This window comes from Acomys minous (genome assembly GCF_964271855.1).
Source record: "Acomys minous genome assembly, chromosome: 13".
In the NCBI taxonomy this organism is placed as follows: Eukaryota; Metazoa; Chordata; class Mammalia; order Rodentia; family Muridae; genus Acomys; species Acomys minous.
The window spans coordinates 71,845,148-71,867,226 of record NC_140495.1 but is presented as its reverse complement, the minus strand read 5'-3'; the positions used below and the strand labels follow the sequence as shown (position 1 = coordinate 71,867,226).

At 44.1% G+C, this 22,079-nt stretch overlaps 2 protein-coding genes across 5 annotated transcripts in view; one reads left to right on the top strand and one right to left on the bottom strand.

Moving 5' to 3' along the window:
- SMAP1 (small ArfGAP 1) overlaps positions 1-1,239 on the top strand; it is an 81,674-nt gene extending 80,435 nt beyond the window's left edge. For all 3 annotated transcript variants that reach the window (XM_084754283.1, XM_084754284.1, XM_084754285.1), the window contains one exon: positions 286-1,239. In XM_084754283.1, coding sequence (XP_084610409.1) covers positions 286-420 — 135 coding nt within the window. In that variant the 3' untranslated portion in view covers positions 421-1,239. The remainder of the gene's footprint in view (positions 1-285) is intronic.
- A 116-nt stretch (positions 1,240-1,355) lies between these two features.
- Positions 1,356-22,079, bottom strand: part of B3GAT2 (beta-1,3-glucuronyltransferase 2) — a 69,044-nt gene continuing 48,320 nt past the window's right edge. Inside the window, exons 3-5 of one of the 2 annotated variants that reach the window (XM_084754289.1) lie at positions 1,802-1,950; positions 1,600-1,723; positions 1,356-1,487 (exon numbers count right to left, since the gene is read on the bottom strand). In XM_084754289.1, the coding sequence (XP_084610415.1) occupies positions 1,637-1,723; positions 1,802-1,950 (236 nt within the window). In that variant the 3' untranslated portion in view covers positions 1,356-1,487; positions 1,600-1,636. Of the gene's footprint in view, positions 1,724-1,801; positions 1,951-22,079 lie in introns of both variants that reach the window. The other variant, XM_084754288.1, reaches the window with a different exon arrangement.

Genomic DNA, 22,079 nt, shown 5'->3' with positions numbered 1-22,079 from the left:
GGTCTTAAGGAGTCACAGAAGAAATACCCTAGTGTGGTTGAGAAAGGGACAGATTCATATACTCAGATACAAATTCAGTTACTTTATAAACCATGCTAAGCCCAGGAGAAAGAAAGGAACAGAGTAGCTGCTTGACCTCAGTAGAGATGCGTCTCTGTGGTCTGCTTTACTCCGGTGTTTTGACTGATTTTCACATCAATGATGAAATGTCTGACTGTAGCTAAAGAACCAAGAAGGAAAAGTGAATAGTCCTCGTAAATTAAGCCTTTTTTGTGTGTTTCACAGATGAATCAGCAAATGGCTGGCATGAGCCTCAGTAGTGCAAACCCTGCCGCAGGTTTTGGCCAGCCCCCTAGCACAACAGCAGGCTGGTCTGGAAGCTCATCGGGGCAGACTCTGAGCACACAGCTGTGGAAATGAAAAGCTGCAGCCGAGTTTCATCCAGAACCAACACCTGACATTCCTCGCTGCAAAGACATTTAGTTCCCATTTCTTCATGTACATACGTATTTTTTTCTTCTCCCCCATTTGTTCACATTAAGAATTACCTGATTGACCGTGTTGGTCTGTGCTGATTAAATTTGATGTGAAAGCAGGTTGAAAAAACCATCTTCTGTGGAGGGCAGCTTTACTCTTTATTTCCCATGTCATAAGCCACATTGAGAGGCTGCTCAGTTAACTTGCATAATCGGTTTTATTCTCAAAATTATAGCTCTAATGTTTGCATATAAGGGAAGTAGTTATCATGTTAGTGATACCTCTAACAGTATAACCCCACCCCCAAATTAGCCAGTAATCCTGTAGGAAGGTACTGTATGATCAAATGTTTAATCATATAAATAGAATGTAAATGTATCACTGAGCACTGTTTTCTAGTGTATCAAATTCTTTTATTCATCACTCACTTCACTGTGCTGTTGTTACGATGTGTTTAACAGGGACTGTGGTTAGTGAAAGGAAGATAAACCTGGATGTCACTGTAAAACCTGAATGAATGTTCCAAGAATTCAAATTTTCGCTGCCTCTTGTAATTTGGACCTCCTCTCATGTACATAGTGCTAATATGAAGACCTTTTTCTGCACTATATGCACACAGGGTAACTAAAACAAAGCCACTTTACAAAGCCACTTTTAATCCTTGAAGGTATATCCAGGTTTATGACAGTAATTGTGTTTACATTTTATGGTGCCTAGTATTGACAAAATGTTATTTCCCTATATTAAACAGATGAATCCACACACCTTTTTTATTTGTGGGTTTTATTTCCTACAGTGTACACTGCTACCAACTTTCCAAATATTTCATGTTGTGAAGCCAAGAATTGGGAATATTTAGTTGTCAAAATACTCATCATCACGTTCTAAAACCTGTTTCATTTTACCAATTATGAGGTGGCTTGATGTGAGGGAGGGATGTACATGAGATACTCAGATGTTCTTTCTGAGCGTCATTTGCTTCAGTATACAAAAGTCTTCCCAATTAAGTTCTAGAGAACACATGCAGAACAGATGAAGACAACGCATTTTGTAGCATCCAGTTAGCTGTTTAAACAGGTGTCCGTCGGCAGACAGGAGGGGCTGAAGAAAAAGGAACAATACCTGAATGAGCAGCAGCCTAAACTCCAGACTTCCTCTTCTACACCTCAATGTTCACTGTGTCCAGGTGGTACTTTGGCTCATTGGCTAGGTTGACCTTCTCTGTCCGAGTGTGCCACACGAGAACCTACGGAGGAAGGGGATCATTTAAGCAGCTGCACTATCACCATCGAGGTCCAGCAGCATGAGGGGGATGAGTACGTACCTTGGTGCAGTTACTAGCCTTTGGTTCCAGTTCTTCAACTGTGGTTATCTGCTTTAGAAAGTCGGATTCTTGCATCCCTGGCTGGGATCCACGGCGCTTAAATACAGCTTTCGGATTGGACAAGATGACTTGCAGACTCACGGCAAATCCTTTGTAGGAAGTAAAGAAAAAGACTGAATTATTGGTATACTTTTTCCCTTTGTAATTGTGGTCCCATCAAAAAGTATAAATACCTACTGTGAGTTTAGATCTTGGTATTCACACTTGAACAGGAGCATTACATACAGTCTCTAAAGAAAATTAGTCCGTGATTTTGTACACTCTGAGAACACCTACCACACCGTTTGAAGTAACTCTGTTGACAATAAAATTTCAGAAGCTGCCTCAGAGAAGTCACAGATCCACATTTAATACTCCACAGTATTGTAGTATTACTAACTGCCTTGTGGTGTTGGGGTGCGGGCCCAGCCTTCCTGACTGCTTCTGACATCATTAATGTGTGCTTTATCATCAAGGTCAGCACTGTTCCAAATGACTTAACATTGCGAAGATTGGATGGTGGTACAGGTACTATTGATCATGGGAAAAAATAAGTATATCCTAATTTATAATCAGTTTGACTCTAAGCATGAAGGAGGGAGCTTAGAAATCAGTGTAGACACTATTGAGTTTTTTGATAAATTTGGTTTTTGTAGTTGAGTGTTTAAAAAATATTATATAGCTTAGTGATAGAGCTCTTGCCTCACAGTATAAGGCCCTGAGTCCATCCTTGAGCACTGCAAATTCTGAGCTCTCGCTGGTGACTTGGTTGTATGACAGAATTGTTGCTGTTTGACGTGCTTTTAAAGCACTCCTAATGCACTCCACAGCTGACTCCACATGTGACTGAAGCCTGAGCCTTTGCTGCTGACAAGGTGATACTAAACTCCCTTCCTCCAGGAGTCGATGGGCTGAGTGAGAGCCAAGCCCCGGAAACTTGCCTGCGGGAACTTGGGCCTCTCTTCTGTTAGCAGTAGTTTATGCTGCTTTTTGGAGAAGCGTAAGAGAAGAGCTGTGAGAAGACTCCATCGTCATTCCCATCACCTTCAGTTGCCAGACTGCTCAGTCATGTGCTGCTGCCTCTTGGAAGAAGTTAATGCTTAGCTATCCACACACAGAATGTCATCTACGAAGTGCTGAGTAAAACAAAATCAAATAGCATAACCCATAAAATGGCCTTCAGACTCCTGTATCCTCCACAAACTCTGTGTGGAAGCACACTGCACATTCTAGTAAAGCAACACAAAATTTGGAGTGACTTGTTTTTGACTAGGTCCTTGTATTTGGGACACTGGCCAAGTCACTTTACCTTTTTAAACTCTGTATGCCCTCATTTCTTAATCTGCAAGGGAAGTAGAAAAGCTCAACCTCAGTGAAAGATTCCACTGACTGCAGAGCACTGCAATATGTAAATAAAAATGCCACTAAGTAAACAGTACCAAGAGGAGTGGGTGGTGCCAGCCACCATTCATAGCTGCAAGAATCCTAGTAGATAAGGAAAGGGCTTGTGAAGTCCTTGGTGGTGGGGGGGGGGGCAGAGACAGGCCCCATGTGTCACATGACTTTGATAAGCAATCTGAAGTCCTCATCAAACACAGCTAGGTGAGCATAGGACTTCAACACAACCAAAGCTTGAAGTTAATAAAGTGCCTTTTCCCATAAGACCAGGTGATATTATGTTAATGACTTCTCAATATCTTTCATGTGCTTCATCCTTTCTCTAAATGCAAGCCTACTCTTCTCAGTCACACTGGAGCTTTTGGAATATTCTTTACATGGCTTCAAGGCACACACGATGATCCAAATTATGCAGAGGTAACTGAAAATATAAAACCATTCAGACCTGATGTCCTTTATTGTTCCTTAAGGTGTTAAGCTCGTCATCCACAGCCACTGGAAGACTCAGATTAGATGAGTATTTTCTCCATTTTGCTGGTTCAGAAATGTCTCACACTAATGGAGAACTACATGGCAGAATGAAGCACAGGCCACAGTCAGGCCTGAAGCTACCATTTTTGCTGGGTGGTGCCCTATTGTGTTCACTGTAGAATTATGTGCACCTGAGCTGCAGAGCCCTTAGGGAGGCCTCACTCCAAGAGCAAAGCAACCTAGTTTCTAAAAAGAGGGACGGGGAGGATGGACATAATCCAGATGTTCCTGGTCCACCTACTTCATTCAGCTGGTTCTGCCTATTCTGTGCTCAGGAAATAGGCCACAGCCAATGTGCAGGCATCATATGGTAGATAACTAGGCCAAACTGGGTTGCTTCAGGGGAAATCCTGTGCCCTCATGAGATACCAGGCAGAGCTAAAGTAGTATCTCTTGGAAACAGGCAGACTTTTTGGTTTTTGGCAATTGATTTCCAATCTGCTATGGGTGTCTTGGGTTTTCATCAGTTGCAAGTATTTGTTCCTTGAGCATTATATCCTCAGTGACCAGTTTGGCTTTAAAATTACTGCTGTGCCTTTTGAGGCATTAGGATCCTGGCAAAATCCACAGGAGTGGAGTTTTCTGTCTGGGTCAGAGAAAAATGTGCTATGCCAGTGTAAAGTGACTTCACTGTGGAGGCAGGGCTCCCTTAGCATGTAACGACAGCGAGGGAGAACATTCCCCACTAGGTAGAGGCACAGGGCTTGCCTCAATGTATTACATACTTAATGCGGCTGGAAACTGCAACATTTTGAATCCAACAACCCATTTAATTTCTGGACAAGAGAAAGGCACAGGGAATGGAAAAGAGATGGCTTATCGGTTAAGAGCATTTGCTGCTCTTCCAGAGGGCCCAAGGTCAGTTGCCCACACTTGTGTAATATCTCATGCTCATCTGCAACTCCAGTGCCAAGGCCTCCTATATCCTCTGACTTCTGTGGGTGCCACGTATACATATGGCTGCATGTACACGCATCAGGTACATACTTTAAAAACAATAGTCATAGGACTAATTTACAAAACAACAAAGTATTCAGTCATTGGGAGTGAAACATATGACAGACCTTTCCAAGACTAGATAAATGTCAGCCCCCAAACTGCCAACGCTTCTCTGAAGAGACCCACCGGCGAGGAAACAGCAAACTCTACAGTTTCCTTTAGTTGGCAACTGAGGGCATGAGGAAGCCATAATTGATAAGAATTGGCAGAGCAGAAACCTCTGTCGGTGGGTAGAGGTTCTCAAGGCTTCAGTATGATCAGCTGATGCCTGCAGAAGGACCCAGGCCAAGTAGAGAGCCAGAAAGGAGCAGGGGAATCAGTTACCCTCACGTGGCCTGGGAGCATCCACATTCTCATCAGCCAGAGCGCTGCAGCTCCTGCATGGAGCATGGGAGCTGACAGGCTACTGTGGGATCACATTGATTCTGAAAGCTCAGATGTTCCTGCCTAAACTTGAAGCCTTGAAAAGATAAAGGTGCCTCCAAATAACTTGGTCACGTCTCAATACAAAGCTCAAAAGTAATTATAATATATATTATGCTTGTGTTCATATTACCTATCCATACATGTGCTCATCAATCATTACCCAACAATTTAAAATTCAGGATGTCTCAGAACCAAAACTACCTGGTATACAAAGAAGCAGGAAAGTAAAATACCACAACAAAGAGAAAAAAAAAAACAAATGCTATAGATGATAGAATTACAGAATGTGACATTAGAGTATAAATGTCTCATATTCAAGAAGGGTGCAGAGGTATGAGCATGCTGAGAGATAAGAGACAAGGTCATCTCAGTGATGACTACCCAAAGATGTAAAGTGTCCTGGGTAGGATTAACACCTGAGACACTGAGGAATAAAAGACCAGCAAAGATGAACAAGCAACAATGAAACTACTTAACCAAAATAAAAATAAGACTAGTGTTAGAGAATCAGGATGAAAGGTGAGAGGAAAACAAAGGTATGTGAAGAAATGGTGACTAAAAATGTCCAGCCTTCATTCAGTGATAACCAGCATAACCTAAATGAAGGTCACTCTAACCATAACAGCACCTTATACAATCTTCATATGTGATTGGTATGTTCCAGACAAACCATGATGTAAATCACAAACAAATTTCAATACCCTCCCCCAACAACAACAACAAAAACCTTTAAATTACAGAAAGTATCCTGCCTCTGGTGTGGTAGAATTTAAAAGGCTCAATAACAAAGACTAAGTTTCAAATATTTGGAAACTATCAAAGAGTAAATTAAAAATCAAGTAAGAGAAGTGGGAAAGTGACTAACTGAATGCAAGTGAAAACAATATGAAAGTGAGTCTAATTTAGCACGTGGGAAATTATTGTGGGGGTATGTATGTATGTGTGGGAAGTAGTCACATCTGCACAAGTGTGGTGTTGAGGCCAGAGATAATGCTTGGTATTTTCTTCTCTCACTTTCCACCTTATTTGGGGGACAGAGTCTCTCACTGAACCTGGACTCCCAGGGTGTGAGCGCTCTTCTCCTGCCACCAAGCCTACTGCTTGCTGCTCCACCTCCTCACCACACTGCACTCTTCTTCCCCTGGAAGACTCAATAAACTCTTCTATAAGGAGCTTCTGGTCATGATGTTTTATCACAGCACCAACAGGTAACTAATACACTAAGAAACATCTACCCTTAGGTTCTTGAGAAGAAGGTGCAAACCACCAATATGGAGAGAACAGGTTCCAGTAATGGGATTGTTATAAAGTTAATACTTTCGTTAGAGATTTGGACATGTCAGATCAGAATAGGAAAATTGAAAGACAAGCTACCAATGCAACAGACAGCCTAATGATCAAAGAAATGGAGTTTGCCCTGCAGCCACCTTCCAGTGCTACAACTTTCTAGGGCCAGATGGCCTCGGCTGTGAATCCCTGTGACCACTTAAAAGATGAATAGAAGCTTTACACTAACTTTTAATAAGAAGGAGACAATGCTGTTCAAATTATCTTGAAAGACAGCCTTTCCCTGATACCCAAAATATTCATAAGCTTACAAGAGAGCCACAAGCAATGATCATGAAGGAAGGCAGAAAAATCCCTGTAACCTTCCACAAGACCACCCTAGCATTGAACAGGGAAATAAATCTTGGCCAGGTATGTTAATCTCAGGATCACGAGGTTGTGAATTGTCATGCTCTCAAATGTATAGTTCACTACTAGAAAATATAAAAAGAGAAGCTATCTTGATCAATAGTCAGTACTCATTTGACAAAATAAGTTATATTTTCATGACTGGAGATGTGTGTGTTGGGGGTGGGTATTACTGAACCAATAACAAAAGTGAACTTCCTTAACTTGATAAAGGGCATCTAAGTAAGTAAGTAAGAAAGAAGAAAAGGGAAGAAAGGAAGAAAAAGAAAAGGAAAGAAAGTAAAGTAGAGACAACCATTACTGACATTTTGCTTCTGGAGTCAAACTCCTGTAGATTAGAATAAGATAAGCATTTTATTCAGCGATGCAGTGGAGCTCCTTGCCATTGAAATAAGTAACTCTTCTCCCATTTGCTTTGTTTTGTTTTTTAACAACAACAACAACAACAACAACAACAACAACAACAACAACAACAAATGTCCCATAGATGGGTACAAAGTACTTAAAGCAATGCTCCTCTCTCTCACTCCACCAGTAACAGTGGTCAGTGTCTCCTGCTGGACAGCCACCAGGTTTGACCTCCAGGTACTGACCCGAGAGCACAAACTTTCCCCTCACTCCGTGTAGACACTAATCTCATAAGTCCTGCAAATCAAGCCTACTCCCACTTCCTGCAGCATGGCTTATGACAACATGGCCTTTATAGTCTGATCACAAGATACCAACCACCTTCTGAATCACTGCCTAGTGGTATTAGACTCTCGCCATGCTTTTTAAAAATTTTTTATTTGCATAGGTGTTTTGCCTGCATGTATATCTGTGCACCATATGCATGTCTGGTGCTTGCAGAGGCCAGAAGATGACACTGAATCCCCTAGAACTTGAGTTACAGATGGTTGTGAGTCCTGTAGGTACTGGGAATCAAGCCTGGGTCTTTTGGGAAAACTCAGTGCTCTTAACCCCTGAGCCATATCTACAACCCCTAGACAATGCTGCTGATAGCAATTAATTTAAGAAAAATTATCTCTCCATCCATTTGAGAAATGATTGTAGATCCAAAATAACACATACACACACACACACACACACACACACACACACACACACACACACATCATAGAACTTGTTGGGAAAAGGAAGGTACGTGTGGTACCTCTTCTTTCTGGAATATATGCCTCATATCTGCCTCTTGGAATATTGTATGTGTGCCTCTTGGAATACTGCATGTGTGAATTTCAGTACCACTACTGTGTGTGTGTGTGTGTGTGTGTGTGTGTGTGTGTGTGTGTGTGTGTGTTTTAAAGGGGCAATAAGCCATGGCCAAGTATGTTAATCTAAAGATCACAAGGTTGTTACTTGTCATGATCTCAACTGTATAGGTCATTACTGGAAAGTATACAAGGAAAATCAGTCTTGATAGATGCTCAATACTCATTTGAGAAAATCCACTTTTTATGACTGAGTGTGTGGTTATCACTGAACCAACAATGAAGGTGAACTTTCCCAAATTGATAAAGAGCTTCTTTAAATGTGTAGTGTACACACACACATACACACACACATACACACACCACAGCCATTAAAATGGTGTCTTATTCTATTATTGTGATGAGACACCATGACCAAGGAAACTGTGGGCTTACAGTTTCAGAGGCTAGTTCATTATTGGGTCAGGAAGCATGGTGGAATGCAGGCAGACTTGGTACTGGAGAAGTAGCTGAGAGTTCTGCATCCTGATCCATCTGGAGATGGGAAGAGGGAGAAGAAGAGGGGGAGGGGGAGGGAGAGCAGGGAGGAGGACTGGGCCTGCATGAATTGTTGAAACCTCACAATTCAACCCTAGTGACACACTTCCACCAACAAGGCCACAACTCCTAATCCTTCTAATCCTTTCAAATACTGCCACTCTCTGATGAGTAAGTATTCAACCATATGAGTCTGTGGGGGCCAGTCTCATTCAAGCCACCACAAATGATATGCCTAGGCATTCCCAACTTTGAGCACCAATCTTTAAAAGAACTATTCTTTGCCATTGGCTTCTCTTGGCCTCTTCAACAAAATCATTTGGCCTATAAATGTAAGAATTTATTTCTTGGCTGGGCAGTGATGGCACACACTTTTAATCCTAGCACTTTGGAGGCAGAAGCAGGTAGATCTCTGCAAGTTTGAAGCCGGTCTACAGAGCGAGTTCCAGGACAGGCAGGGCTATACAGAGAAACCCTGTCTCAACAAAACAAAAACAAAAACAAAAAAACCTTATTTCTTGGTTGCTAATGATATTTCATTAACCTATATACTTAACAGATGCCAATATCAGAGTGGTGCGTTTGTGTGTACATGTGCCAGTGGGGTCTAGAGGGCAATGTAAACTGTTGCTTTTTAGAGCTACCATCTTGTTTTCTAAGGCAAGGTCTCACAGTTTGGGAGGACATGGAGCTTGCTGATTACACCAAACTGGCTCACCATCAAGTACCATAGATTCATTTGTCTCCACTGTCCCAGCCCTGGGTTTTCAAGGTGAATGCCACTATGCATAGGGTTTACATGGCGCTGAGGGTCAAGCTCAGGTCCTGTGTTTGTGAAGCAAGAAGTTTATGGACTGACCCACCTCTCCAGTCCCTACAGCATCTTTATTACTGATGTCACAAACTACATTTTCAAGTTGGGAAATGTAACTCCTCTAGCTTTATTCTTTCATCCCAAAATGTCTTGCCTTTCCTTATGAACTGATGGCTCTCTCAATTTATACAAAAAAGCACAACCACAATTTTAGATTATTCTGTAGCTGTGAGTTAGTGTGAAGACTATCACAATCTTCTCTGTATTGGGTGTTCTAATCCATTAACAAGAAGCCTTTCCATTCAGTTCTTTAGTTTCATTGATTTTAGTTTCCATTGCACAGGGGTCTTACACTTTGTTTTAATATTTTATTATCCCTAACATAACTGTGAATGAAGAATAAAAATGAAATGTTTTGTTCATTGTCACTGTGTATAAATATAACTTTTCGAGATAATTTCTTACTATGTAGCCCTTTGATAGCCTGGAACTTGCTATCTAGACCAAGCTGTCCTGCAATTCAAAGAGATCTTTCCTGCCTCTGCCTCTCAAGTGTTGGGATTAAAGGTGCCCCCCACAACACCCAACTGTTGTTCATACTCTTGTATCCCAGAGCACTGGTGAGCTCACTTGTTACCCCAGCATTTTCTCATGTGACATCACTGATCTGAACACAGTTTTACTTCTTCCTTTCCTGTCTTCATCCAACTTGGATACTTCTTCATTCATTTTACTTCCCTAACTGCTGTAGCTACAACCATCATAGTAACAGTGAAAATCAATGGCAGATGAGTAAGCCTTGTCCTTGATCCCCAAGGAAAAAAGCTCAGAGGTTTCAACTACCAAGAGTCACTCTTGAGTTTTTCATAGATGGAAATCATCAAATAGAGGCAGCTTCCTTCTACTCCTAGCCTGGTGTGTTTTTCTTTTAAGATTTATTTTTGTTTATGGGTCTGAGACTGTGTGTTATAAACCTATATAGGTGCCTGCAGAGAGGCTGAAGTTACAGCTGATTGTAGCAGCAAGTGCTCTTCGTAGCTGGTGAGCCATCTCCCCAGCCCCCTCCCTGCCTGACATTTTGTTCCTGGATCTGTTAGTATAATATGGCTTTTCTCTTTTATATTCAGATGGCATATCAACTCTGACTTTTTTAAATCTGAGCTTACATCCCGTGGATAATCTAATGTCGTCATGGTTGGATACTCATGGCAAAAAGTTAAAAAGCCTTAAAATGATCTATTATCTATCTATCTATCTATCTATCTATCTATCTATCTATCTATCATCTATCAATCTATCTTTAGCATTTTTATATCTCTATATAAAATGGAGACAGGCTTATAATTATTTCCTTAGTTACATCTTTGGTATCAGACTGATATTGGTGTGCCAGGTGACTCAATATTTCCTTTCTATAATTTGGAACTGTTTGTAAAGTATCACTAAGTTGTCTTTAAATATTTAATTTAAATATTTAATAGAAGTTTAAATATTTAATAGAACTCACAGGAGAATCTGGACTTTTGTTGACTACTGATTGACTCACTGTATATTTATATGTTGGCTCAGATGTTGTTTCTTCTTGAGTCAGATTTAATAGTTTAACCATGACTTTATTTTCACCTAGGTTCTTTGAGATACAAATTTTCATAATTCCTTGAAATTTTATAAGGTTTCTGAAGGATGGTGGAAACATTCCTTTTATTCCCGACTTCAGTAATTGGCAGTCCACCAAAATTTTTATGGTTCTCTCCTCCCTCTGTCTCCCTCTCCCTCTCCCTCTGCCTCTCCCCTCCCTCTGTGTGTGTGTGTGTGTGTGTGTGTGTGTGTGTGTGTGTGTGTATTGTACATGTGTGTACTCATACAACCATGCACATGCAGAGGTCAGAAGATGTTTGTATCATCCTCCTCTGCTTCCCATCTAATCCCATTGGTACAGGGTCTCCACCTGAGCCCGAGTCTGGACGTGTTAGCTAGCCTGACCAGCAAGCTCCTGGCATCTGCCCATCTCCATCAGCTAACACTGGTCACAGGACTTCATGAACATGCTCAGCTTTTACATGAGTGCTGGGGGGGCTTCAAATTCACGTCCTCATGCTACATAGCAAGTGCTCTTACCTACCAAACCAACTTCTTGTTTATATTGCAAAAGAAGATTTGATTTGAGCTTCTGTTTTGCTTTTCTAGACTACACATGGTTCATTTTATTAATTCATAATCTTGGTGTCTAATCATATCCAAATTACTTTGGGTTTATTTATCTTTTCCTAGTGTCTTATGGTATAAGGTTATAGTATGGATTTGAGATCTTTTTTTTCCACAGCCATTTAAAGGCCTTTAATCGTTCTATCAGCTATGCTCCATAGGTTTTAGTATGCTACAGCTCTGTTTTCATTCACTTCAAAATATTTTCCAAATGATTTCTTTCTTTGACTAATTGGTTATTTAGGAATGTGTTGTCTTATTTCTATAGGCAGGGATTTCACAAAATCTCTGTGGTATGTGTATTGATATTTAACTTCTTACTTAGTTGCTTTTCTGTTGCTATGACAAAATACCTGGGACTTCAGTTATAAACAACTGTTTAGGCTGGAAAATTCAAGTGCACTGTAATATGGCAGAAGGTAAACTGGCAAGCAGGAACACATGGAAGAGACATTCAAGGGATAGTCTTGCTTTGTAACAAGCCGTTCTGGTAGCACTTATCCAGTTTTGGAAGAGCAAGAACTTCTGTATGTTTCTATGTGTCTAAGCCTGACCATTCACACACTACTGCATGCTACAACAAAGGCTCCTTTCTAATCTGCCATGCCTGGCAAGCAAACTAAACTGCTGGCATATTTACTTCTCATCGAATTTAGAATTTTTTTTTTCTGCTGAAGAAGAATGAAAAGGCCCAGTGAGCCACAGTGTGGTTGTGGAGGTCTATTTATCTGCAGAATCCTGACTGGGACTTTATGCTTGCTTCAGGGCAATCTACCCACCCCACAATGTGTGCCTTTAATTACTGTCTAGTTTTTTAAACTCCTCAAAAAAAAAAAAACCACTTGGTAGTCATTGTTCTTTGGGGACAGGGGGACTACGGTACTTCTAAGACTTGCTTTTTATAGACAACTTATTTAAATCTCTACTCTGAGGACAACAGAACTGTCATCTTTCATAGCGACTGTCAGGATGAACGTGTATGGAAAGCATGGTCCTGAGAGCCCGGTGTGGATTACGAAGCCTTAATTAACTGAATTCTGCAAATGGCCATCCATGTTTTCTGAGCGGGAATGCCTTTGATGTTTAGAAGGGATGGGACTTCACTGGTTCAGAGACCAATGGGAACAGAACCTGCTCCATCCTGTGAAGGGCAGATGCAATGGGCATGCGAGCCGGTGCCACCGCTTCATGCTCTCAAGGCCATTCTGGTTATTTATAACTGGCAGTAAAATCAAACTGTATATTTTAGTTGGGAGAAATGAGAGATTTACATTCTCCATGGCATCATTAAATGGGTCATACTAAGCCACTATAATCCAACCCAGAAAAACGGAGCAGGAAAAAAGACAAAGCAGGACTTTGTGCCTAGTTCCAACCCCATGTTAATGGCAATGAAACCATTCCTAGTTTCTTGAGGGGTTCAGTGACAAAGCTATCTGCCATTTTCTACTGCTCGTTGGCTTCTCACTTCAAACTGCAAGAAGTTTCCTAATGACGTAGTTTAATGAAATGCTGTGGCAGTATAGGATTGTCACTGTGGGAAGTCTTTCTATCCAATGTTCTTGGGTTCAAATTTCTGCTCTGCCACTTAGGGTGATTTAGTAAAGCAGTCAGTGTGTGGTGCCTGCTTGTACATGTAGAGACGGCCATTTTGCTCTTAAGTGAGTAGTTAAAGCATGTAGTGCACACAGCCCTTTAGCTGAAGAATCGTCAGAATAAAAGGCCTTTCTTACCCCTTCCCCGAAGCCAGCTCTAAATAACTCACATCCAAGATTATACTAATAACATCATCTTTCAGTTTTCTATTTTGTTGGGTCATCATTCGTTCATTCCAGAAAACCTTTATAGGCATGGGGGCCCACAACTGTAATCTCAGCACTTGGGAGGTAGAGACTGGAGGACCAAGAGTCCAAGGTTACCCTTGGCTACACAGCATGTTCCAAATAAGGTCCCTCTATAAATACGTTGCTTGCCTGCCTTAACACTCATGATGATGCTGTGTAAGGCATGGTTGTGACTCTTGGTAACTCCTGGCCCAGTTAGGAAAATCAAGGCAAATTAGGCCAGGTCCTCAAAGCTACAGAAGTCTGTGCAAAGCCAGTGGACATAAGACAAGGGGATGCAGGCTTGCGATGGCAGGGAGGGTGGTCACAGAGAGGGAAATCTGAGGTGGATCTTGAAGCAATTGAAGCCTTCCATCCACGCAGAGGAAGCAGGGAGTCTTGAGGCAAGCACTAGGTGGGGCAACTGTGATGGGAAAGACAAGGCTTTTGGTTCCTTTTAAGCACACTGACATTCCTAGGACCTTCTCTGCAGCAGGTACTAGTAACTTTCTGTCAGTTTTGGGGAACTTCCTGTGACTACACAGAGACGGCAGGTGGTGGGAAACTAGGTGTGTGGCAGCTACACCAGGTGGCCTAGGGAGAAGAGACAGATGGGAGCACACAGACGCGTGTCTAGCATAGGCGTGGCACAGACAGTAATGAAGATATGCCTATTGGACTTGCGCAGACCTGGAAAGCATTTTAGACTTGTTATTGCTCAGTAGGAAAAGGAGCAGGAATGGACAGACCTCCCCACTAGCCAGGCATTTCTCACAGGCCTTCTTTGTCACTTGTCCTCAGTCTTGAGCCTCTAAGTCAACTTGCATTTTGCTCTGTGAAGGTGCTTTTCTCCTCCTCTTTAAAGAGCTCTCTTACAGACTCTGAGTTACTGCACGCAAAATACTACCTTCTTTATAATCTTAACCTGGCACAGCGTGAAGACACAGCTAAAGGAAGTTTGCCATGAATGCCAGAAGCCTCCTCAAGGCATTTCTCTCTAAGAACACCTACAGTTCTCTATTTCGGCCTCAGCCTCAAAACAACACCCCCCAACACACACACACACACACACACACAGTGATTCTGTTTACTGTGGACTGTGGGTAGAGAGACTTGTTCATAGGACCACAGAGGTAATCCCTGCAATGCAGCATGGGCAGACTCTCCATCCTTCACTTCTGTGAGCAGCCGAGGCCTTTGTCACCTGTCATCTTCTCTGGACTAGCGGAGCTAGACCTTGGAAGGCCAGCTTGCTGCTCTGCCATGACTGGATCCCCACTCCCACCCCCACCCCCTTCCTCAGTACTGCCGTCTAGTTTGCTATATACTAATTCTAAATACTCATTTTGAGCTTGTACCAGCTTTTTAATGGAGTGTGTATACACATGGAGGTGAGGTGCCTGAACTTCTGCACATATGGAGGCCAGAGGGGGCTGTCGTGTGTCCTGTTCTGTCACTCTCTGCCTTCCTTTGAGATGGGGTGCCTTACCCATCCTGGTGATCGGCTGGTGGCCACCCAGCCCTCAGTGATCCTTTTATAAGTGTGCCTTTTTGTAAACAGCTCTGGGGCCATCAACCTCAGTGATCCCTTTATAAGTCTGCTTCTTTATAAAAGCAAGTTCTGGGGCTGGAGAGACGGCCCAGTGCTTGAGTCCACATACTGCTCATGTAGGGGACACAGGTTTGTTTTCCTACAGCTGTGTTACCCAGCTAAGAGTTACCACAAGTCCAGCTCCAGAGGATCCAGTGCCTCTGGCCTCCCCAGGGCAGCTGCACTCGGGCACATGCCTGCACACGGGCATATAGACGCACACATTCACAATTTAAAATAATAAAAATAATCTGGGGAAAAAATCAGTTACGTTACTGTGCTTGACCTTGGATTAACTCAGCCTTTTCACATTTAATGCAATTATGCTTTGTTTTGTCTTAAACTAATCTTATAATAAACCTTCTCCTTCTCATAACCTTGACTATTTTTTCTTCCTCTAATAATACAAAACATCTCTTTTGATTTACTGCAATATGTTATAAAATCCTCACTATATTATTAAATGTTTAAGGCACAAAGAGTTGGCATTTCTTTCCTATCATGAATGTAATTATTTAATCTACAATCATCTACTCTACACCCCCCTCTGAAGGAGTGCACGTAGTGTTTACTACCTTCTGACCCCTCACAATGGGTGTTATTTAACATGCTCAGAGTTTAACCCCAAACTTTATTTTCACATCGCTTCCCTTTCTGGATTCTAAATGTTAGCCTTTTGCAGCTCTGACAAGAATGCCCAAGAGAAACTACTTAAAGGGGGATTTTCCTCGGCTCCTGGTTGCAGGAGGCTCTGTGCTCGTGCTTGCTCAGCTTGCTGCTGTAGGCCTGAGCCTGAACGTCATGCCAGCAAATGTATATGGAGGCAAAAGGGCTTTCATCATAGAGTCTGGAAAGCAGAGAGAGTAAAGAGGAAGGATCCAAGGATAAGATGGGCCCCCAGGGTGGATGCTCAGGGACCCGGTCCCTTTGACTAGATCCCACCTCATAATCTCTCTGGCTCCCATGCGTCATCATGTTACAAATCCATCCTGGATTAACCCACAGCTGAGGTCAGAGTCTTTGTGATCCCAAAGTCCATCAGTTGAGCCACAGCACATGGCCTTTGGGACCTTAGCTCCCAACCACGTGCTTTAACTGTATAGCCATGACTGATATCACTCATTCATAATGGTAAGGGCCACTGGCCTCATTTTCTGGTTTAACTATGTGGTGGTTTCAATGAAAATGGCCCACATACACACAGGAAGTGGCATTCTTGGAGGCGTGGCCTTGTTGGAGGAAGTGTGTCACTGGGCAATGGCCAGGCCTAGTGGCTCACTGTCTCTTCCTTCTGCCTGCCCCGTCTGGATGTGACCTCTCAGCTCCCTCTCCAGCACTGTGTCTGCCTGCATGCCACCATACTTATCCGCTACAACGATAACGGCCTAACCCTCTGAAAGCTAAGCCAAGCCCCAGTTCCATGCCTTCCTTTAAGAGTAGCTGTGATCACAGTGTCTCTTCACACCAATAGAACCATAACTAAGACAAGCTATCTCCCCTATTTCTTTTTAGTTCTTCTAATTGATTTTGGCTACTGTACACTGGCTACTTTTTCATTGAGAAAGTAAAGTTTCCTTGGATCTAAATGCCTAGGGCCCATTTTCCCCTCAGAACATTGGGCATCCTTCCCCTTGGTCTGTATTATCTAGGCAAGTGTCTCAGAAGTCAACATCAATCTGATTCCCCACCCCCACCTCCTACACAGAGGCAGGGCTCTCCCAATACAACTCTGGATGTTCTTGCTTTTACATCTCAGCATTATAGTTTTAAACTCAGGACTTATTCATTCATTGGGCCACGTTTGAAGAAAGGGAGAGGGGCTTGATCAACGTCAGTCTTGACTGCAACCAGACATTACGGCCACAGTTGTTTGCACACAGTGTGAACATCTCATGGAGGCTGCCAGGTCTCAAGAGCAATGGCGCTGCCATCTGGAGGAGAGGGTGGGAAAACTATTCCAGGTAGGATGGTATGGGTAAGGCCTGTGCTAGTGTGTGGAGCAAGGGCCCTGCATCACCCGGGAGCCAAGGGAAGCCACCAAAGTGTCAAGTGGGGCCCTGTTTGGTCAGCTAATGTCACTGGGACAAAAACAGAAGCTGTAGAACCAGTTGGAAGGTTACTCCTGGTCCAGGTAAGAGGTGGCCACAGGGAACGGGACCCAGTGTGATGGAGAGACAGAAAGCCTGGCAAGGGAAGTGGACTTACCAGTGTCTCCCTCCCTGAGGTGTCAGAGCTCACATTCAACCAGGGCGACGAGCCTTCACAGGACTCAAGTGTTAAAGGAAAAGGTATTCTATTTCTCTCTTGACTTTCTCTCTCTCACACACATCTATTTTCTATTCAGATCATGAACTCTTACTGAGCCTATTGGATTTGTACTCGGGGTCTCCTCCGTTCCCCACAGCTTCTTCTGGCTGCCCTTCTGTAGAATTCCCAGCAGTAGCATTCTGTCCACTCTTGTGTACCGAGCCCCTCCTAGCAGCCCCACATGCCTGGAGGCACTGCGCTCCATGGCTGCTGCACTTGCCGGCCTCTTGGCTGGTATGGAGAACCTTGGGTTGGACAGTGCCCTGGGGCCAGAGCATCCTTGTCTAGTCTCTAAGTGCTGTTTCATCACAGCTGTCAGCTCTTGTTTTACAATTTTACTGCTTCAAAAATCGCAATGAAAACACATAAGGAGAGAGCAGAGGGCGACTGTCAGAGCTAGAAGGGAAGGACAGGGAGAGACAGGGAGAGGCTGGCGACCATCCGGGATGAGTAAGTCCCACTGTTGTGTAGCACAGCAAGGTGACTCTGGGTACCACTGCTATAGTGTACATCCACAACAGCCGCCGGGAAATCCTGACTGCGCTCCATACTCAGCACCTCCTTATTACGGTGATACAACACCATGACCAAGGCACCTATGGAAGACAGCGTTTATTGGGGCTTATGGCTCGAGCGGGTTAGAAGCCATCACGGCAGGGAATTACAGAAGCAGGTGGTAGACATGGCAACAGGACAGCCGAGCATGCACATCTCCAGCCGCAGGTAGGAAGCACAGAGCCACACTGGGAATGGCACGCGGCTTTGAAGCTGCCACTAGCGACACACTTCCTCTAACTAAAGCCCCACCCACCTATTCCTCCCTAAACAGTGCCACTAACTGGGGACTGCACACTCAAATGCCTGAGCCTACGTGGTCATCTTATTCATATTCAAACAATCATCCCCCACCACAGACGACCTTCCGAGGAATTAATACACTAAGTCCTCTGACTTGGCTGTGATGCAATCTCCACTTATGCTGTTGGATGTGCTTTTTAGTAATTAGGGTAAGGATTACTCTTTTCCTGTGTCTCTACTTTTGCTTGTCCAATAAAGGGAGGTTTGTAGTAACCCCTCTGTTCACCCCAGGCTCTGCAATGAGGCCATCCTGCCCGAGACCTTCAGAATGACTCAGGGCCGGGCCTGGGCATGGTCAGGTGGGGCTGTGACAATGGAAGAAATTACGAACTATAGGAGAGACATGGTTCCAGCTCCTGGCCTCCTACACAGCCGTTCTGATTCCTGGTGGCATCCTGTAACTACCTCAGGACAGTAAAATACAAACACAAGTTCCGACAACAGCACCAGGCCCCTCCCCTAACCAATCAGAGGTATCTTGGTATTTGATGTGTAGCTCAGTGGATCAGACCCTCCTCAGTGTGCTAGGCAGCCCTGTTCAGCGTCTCTCCTTTTTAAATTTCCTTGTTAGCAAATAATGGCAGTGTCGTCTCAGAACCAATAACAGGGCATTAACTTTTCATTTTGATAAAATTCTTAGAGTGGAGAAAGGAGAAGAGTTAAAATTAATGAATTCAGCAAACACTTCAACTGCTACTTTCAGAGACAGAAGCATCACCCAGAGACTCGGGGAGAGACAGGAGCCCTCCCTAGTGGCGTTTGCCAGCTGAGGCGGTCAGGAGAACAGTGTCACGGGCGCCACCTTGTGGACACATGAATAAGTGTAGGATTCCAGGGAAAGGTGAGAAGGTCTATACCGGGTGGAGGATCAGGAAAGATCTCCCACAGAACGCCATACCTGCACATTGATGAGTCTTGAGTGGGGACTAGAAATTGGCAGGCAAACACAGAAGGCAGAGAGACATTCTACACTCGGGCTGAAGGTAGCGCACACCACCCCCCTCCATGACCTGCCCATCCAATAACAAAGGCTGACCCTAGTAGTTGGTGGTGGTTACAGCATTTGAAGGGGGGGGGGCGGGGGGGCAGTGTCTGGGGTTGGACAGTTCTGGCTGCTCAGGAGTCTAGGAAGAGCACTGCTTGAGTTTAACTTCTGAAGCCAATGCAGAGAGAAATGTGGTAGCCACAGCAACCAATCCATGTGCCAAAGGAAAGCTGGTGTCCATGCCAGCTTGGTTTAACCAGACGGAACAGCAATCTTAATTTTAATTATTTACACGAATAAACGCTAAACCTCTTTAACAGATCTGAGACATACATTTTTTTTTCCTGCAGATGTTCTCTGGAAATTAGGGCGATGAAAAAGAACAACACATCTTCCTGTACTCAAGTAGGAAAAAGTGAGAATTCTCTTAACGGCCCCTCGCCCCCTCTCCCCCTGCCCCCTGCCCCTAGGTTATGAGTACATCCAGCAACCAAATGCATGCCTGCATTCCAGGGACCATTCACCGGGGCAGCAGGTGACATCTATACAAGCGCCTTACAGATCTAAAGGTTACAAATGGCCTTTGCTTTTGTAAGCTTGAATGCTTTTGTTTGTTAGGTTTTCTCGGCTGGGAGATTATAAAAATGAACACAAACCTGCTTCTGAACAACTCTTTAATGATCTTTTATGGTTCCGTCCCCTTATTGATCACTCTCTTCTTGGGGTGTTTAGTCTAAAGCGAGGGCTAACATTTATCTCAATGTGCCAGCCTGCAGGCTGAGCGACCAGCAGAATGATAACAAGCAGAGACCCACCAGCTGGCAGAGAACTGAGGTCCATGGCTCCAAAGCGGAGGCTGCGTGCTCCGAAGTAACGGACTCTGGACTGAGCTCAAACAGCCAAATGCAGGTGTAGATGCCGGCATGCACACAACAGCAGGCGCATCTGCACACGCATTCTCGGCTGAACTCACCACCACCCAGAGGGCAGGTGGTGCGACCCTCGTCGGTAGATCAGAAAACAAGACGTGTTTCTGGCTTAGATCTTTGCCACGTGCAGCCTACTGATGCCCAAGTGGCACCTGGAAGTCAGTGACCTACCCCTCCACAGCTGCCTGCATGGATCCGACTGCTGTCATAATCCAAGCTCTGACCTGATTTATCTAAACAAATCAGGTGACCTCTAAGTCACCCTTATCTTATTTCCTGGTTAAGACACATAACATCTGTTGGGTATTTAGGATGCTTTGCTAGGTGCTCCTATGCTACATCTTAAGAATTTCATTTTCTCTGCCCTGCAGAGAAAGAAAATGGAGGCTCAGACATCAAAGACTGGGGTCCCAGGGCTGTAAGTGGAGAGGTGGGATTTGAAGCAAGTGGGAAGTCTGCCTCTGTATCCACATGGATGTAACTGACTCCCAGCTCCTAATCACTTAATACCCAAACAAGTTACTGATCACATCTAGTATTAGGCTTGTATGTTGAAATGAGGAAGGTAAAACTAGCAAACTGTTGAGTGAGTTAAATGAGAAAGCACGCAGAGAACCCAAGAATGCCCAGTAAATGCAAGTAACGTGTAATTATTGAGTTGACTGCATGCACTTCAAAGACATAAGGAAAATATAGGTTTCCCATATTCTTAGTTCTGAATAAACAGTCTATTGTATTGATGCCTCAAGGGATCTTCTACCATATAAACAGAGCAGCTGGAATTAAAACATGCTGGAACCTGTTCCCTGTCCCTCGTCCCATGGATCCTCCCCTTTGCCACTGCCTTGTCCTGCCCCCTCACCAGCTGCACCGGGGAGACTTCCCTGACCGTGAGTACACAGATGCACATAGATGCTTACCCATTCCCACTTCACAGTCCCATGGCAGAAGTACCCTGTGACCTTAAGTTCCCTGTGTGCGCATCTCTGTAAATGGGTAAGAAGTGAGCAGCAGGCTGATCGCCATAACACTTTGCCACCACCCTGGCCCCAACAGCTGAACTTTCTTGCCTAGAGACTTCCAGACAACTCCAGTGACAGCCACGTCACACCAAACCAAGATCAAAGCCCCAAGATGGTCTCTTAGACCCTGGGCTAGCAGATGCCACAAGATACGTGAAGCCATGCTGAAAACATTCCAGGGCTTTCTATATCATACAGAGCTTTCATGCATGGGAAACAGCATGCTTGGATGACAAATGGCTCCAAAGGAACAAGGAGGCCACCTCGCATTCTTGCAGCATTTCTACTCAGGAGGCAAGAAAATGTCTTGGTGTGCTCGCTCCTTTGGCTCTGGTGATCATTTGATCCAAGACATCTCTCAGGTCTTTTGATCCAAGACAAAGCAGAGAGCCCACCCATACGAGGAGAGCTCCAGTAAACTTCCCAGGGTTGCCCCTTGGCCTGGGCTCTCACTATGGCAGTAACTGTTACAATAGCTTCCTGAAAGGTTCACCCAGCAGTGGACAGACAGGATACCCTCTGAGATAGGGTAACACCTCAGCCTGCTCTTGGGTCAGGGTTATAGCATACACAGAATTGGGTACAGGGGAGCACAAAATGGCCACAGCTTCTGCCCCCACAGAGGCTGCATTCCTGTCATGGAAAGGTAATGAGGCGGGGGAGGGGGTTGGTGGGGGAGGGAGCTTCAGTCACAGTGAGCAGTGTCCATGGCTGTGATGCACAGGAGTTTAGCAGCCTAGCACTGCAGCAGGTTATGATGGAGACCATGCTAACTTAATCTAGGGTGTTGGCATAGGCTCTCTGTGAAGATGGCCTGGATGTGGGGGATCAGATGGGTGGATAGGGTAGAACTGAGGAGAGCTGAGGAGAGCCTTCCTGGTGGCAGCATCAATGGGGCTGTTAGGTGAAGT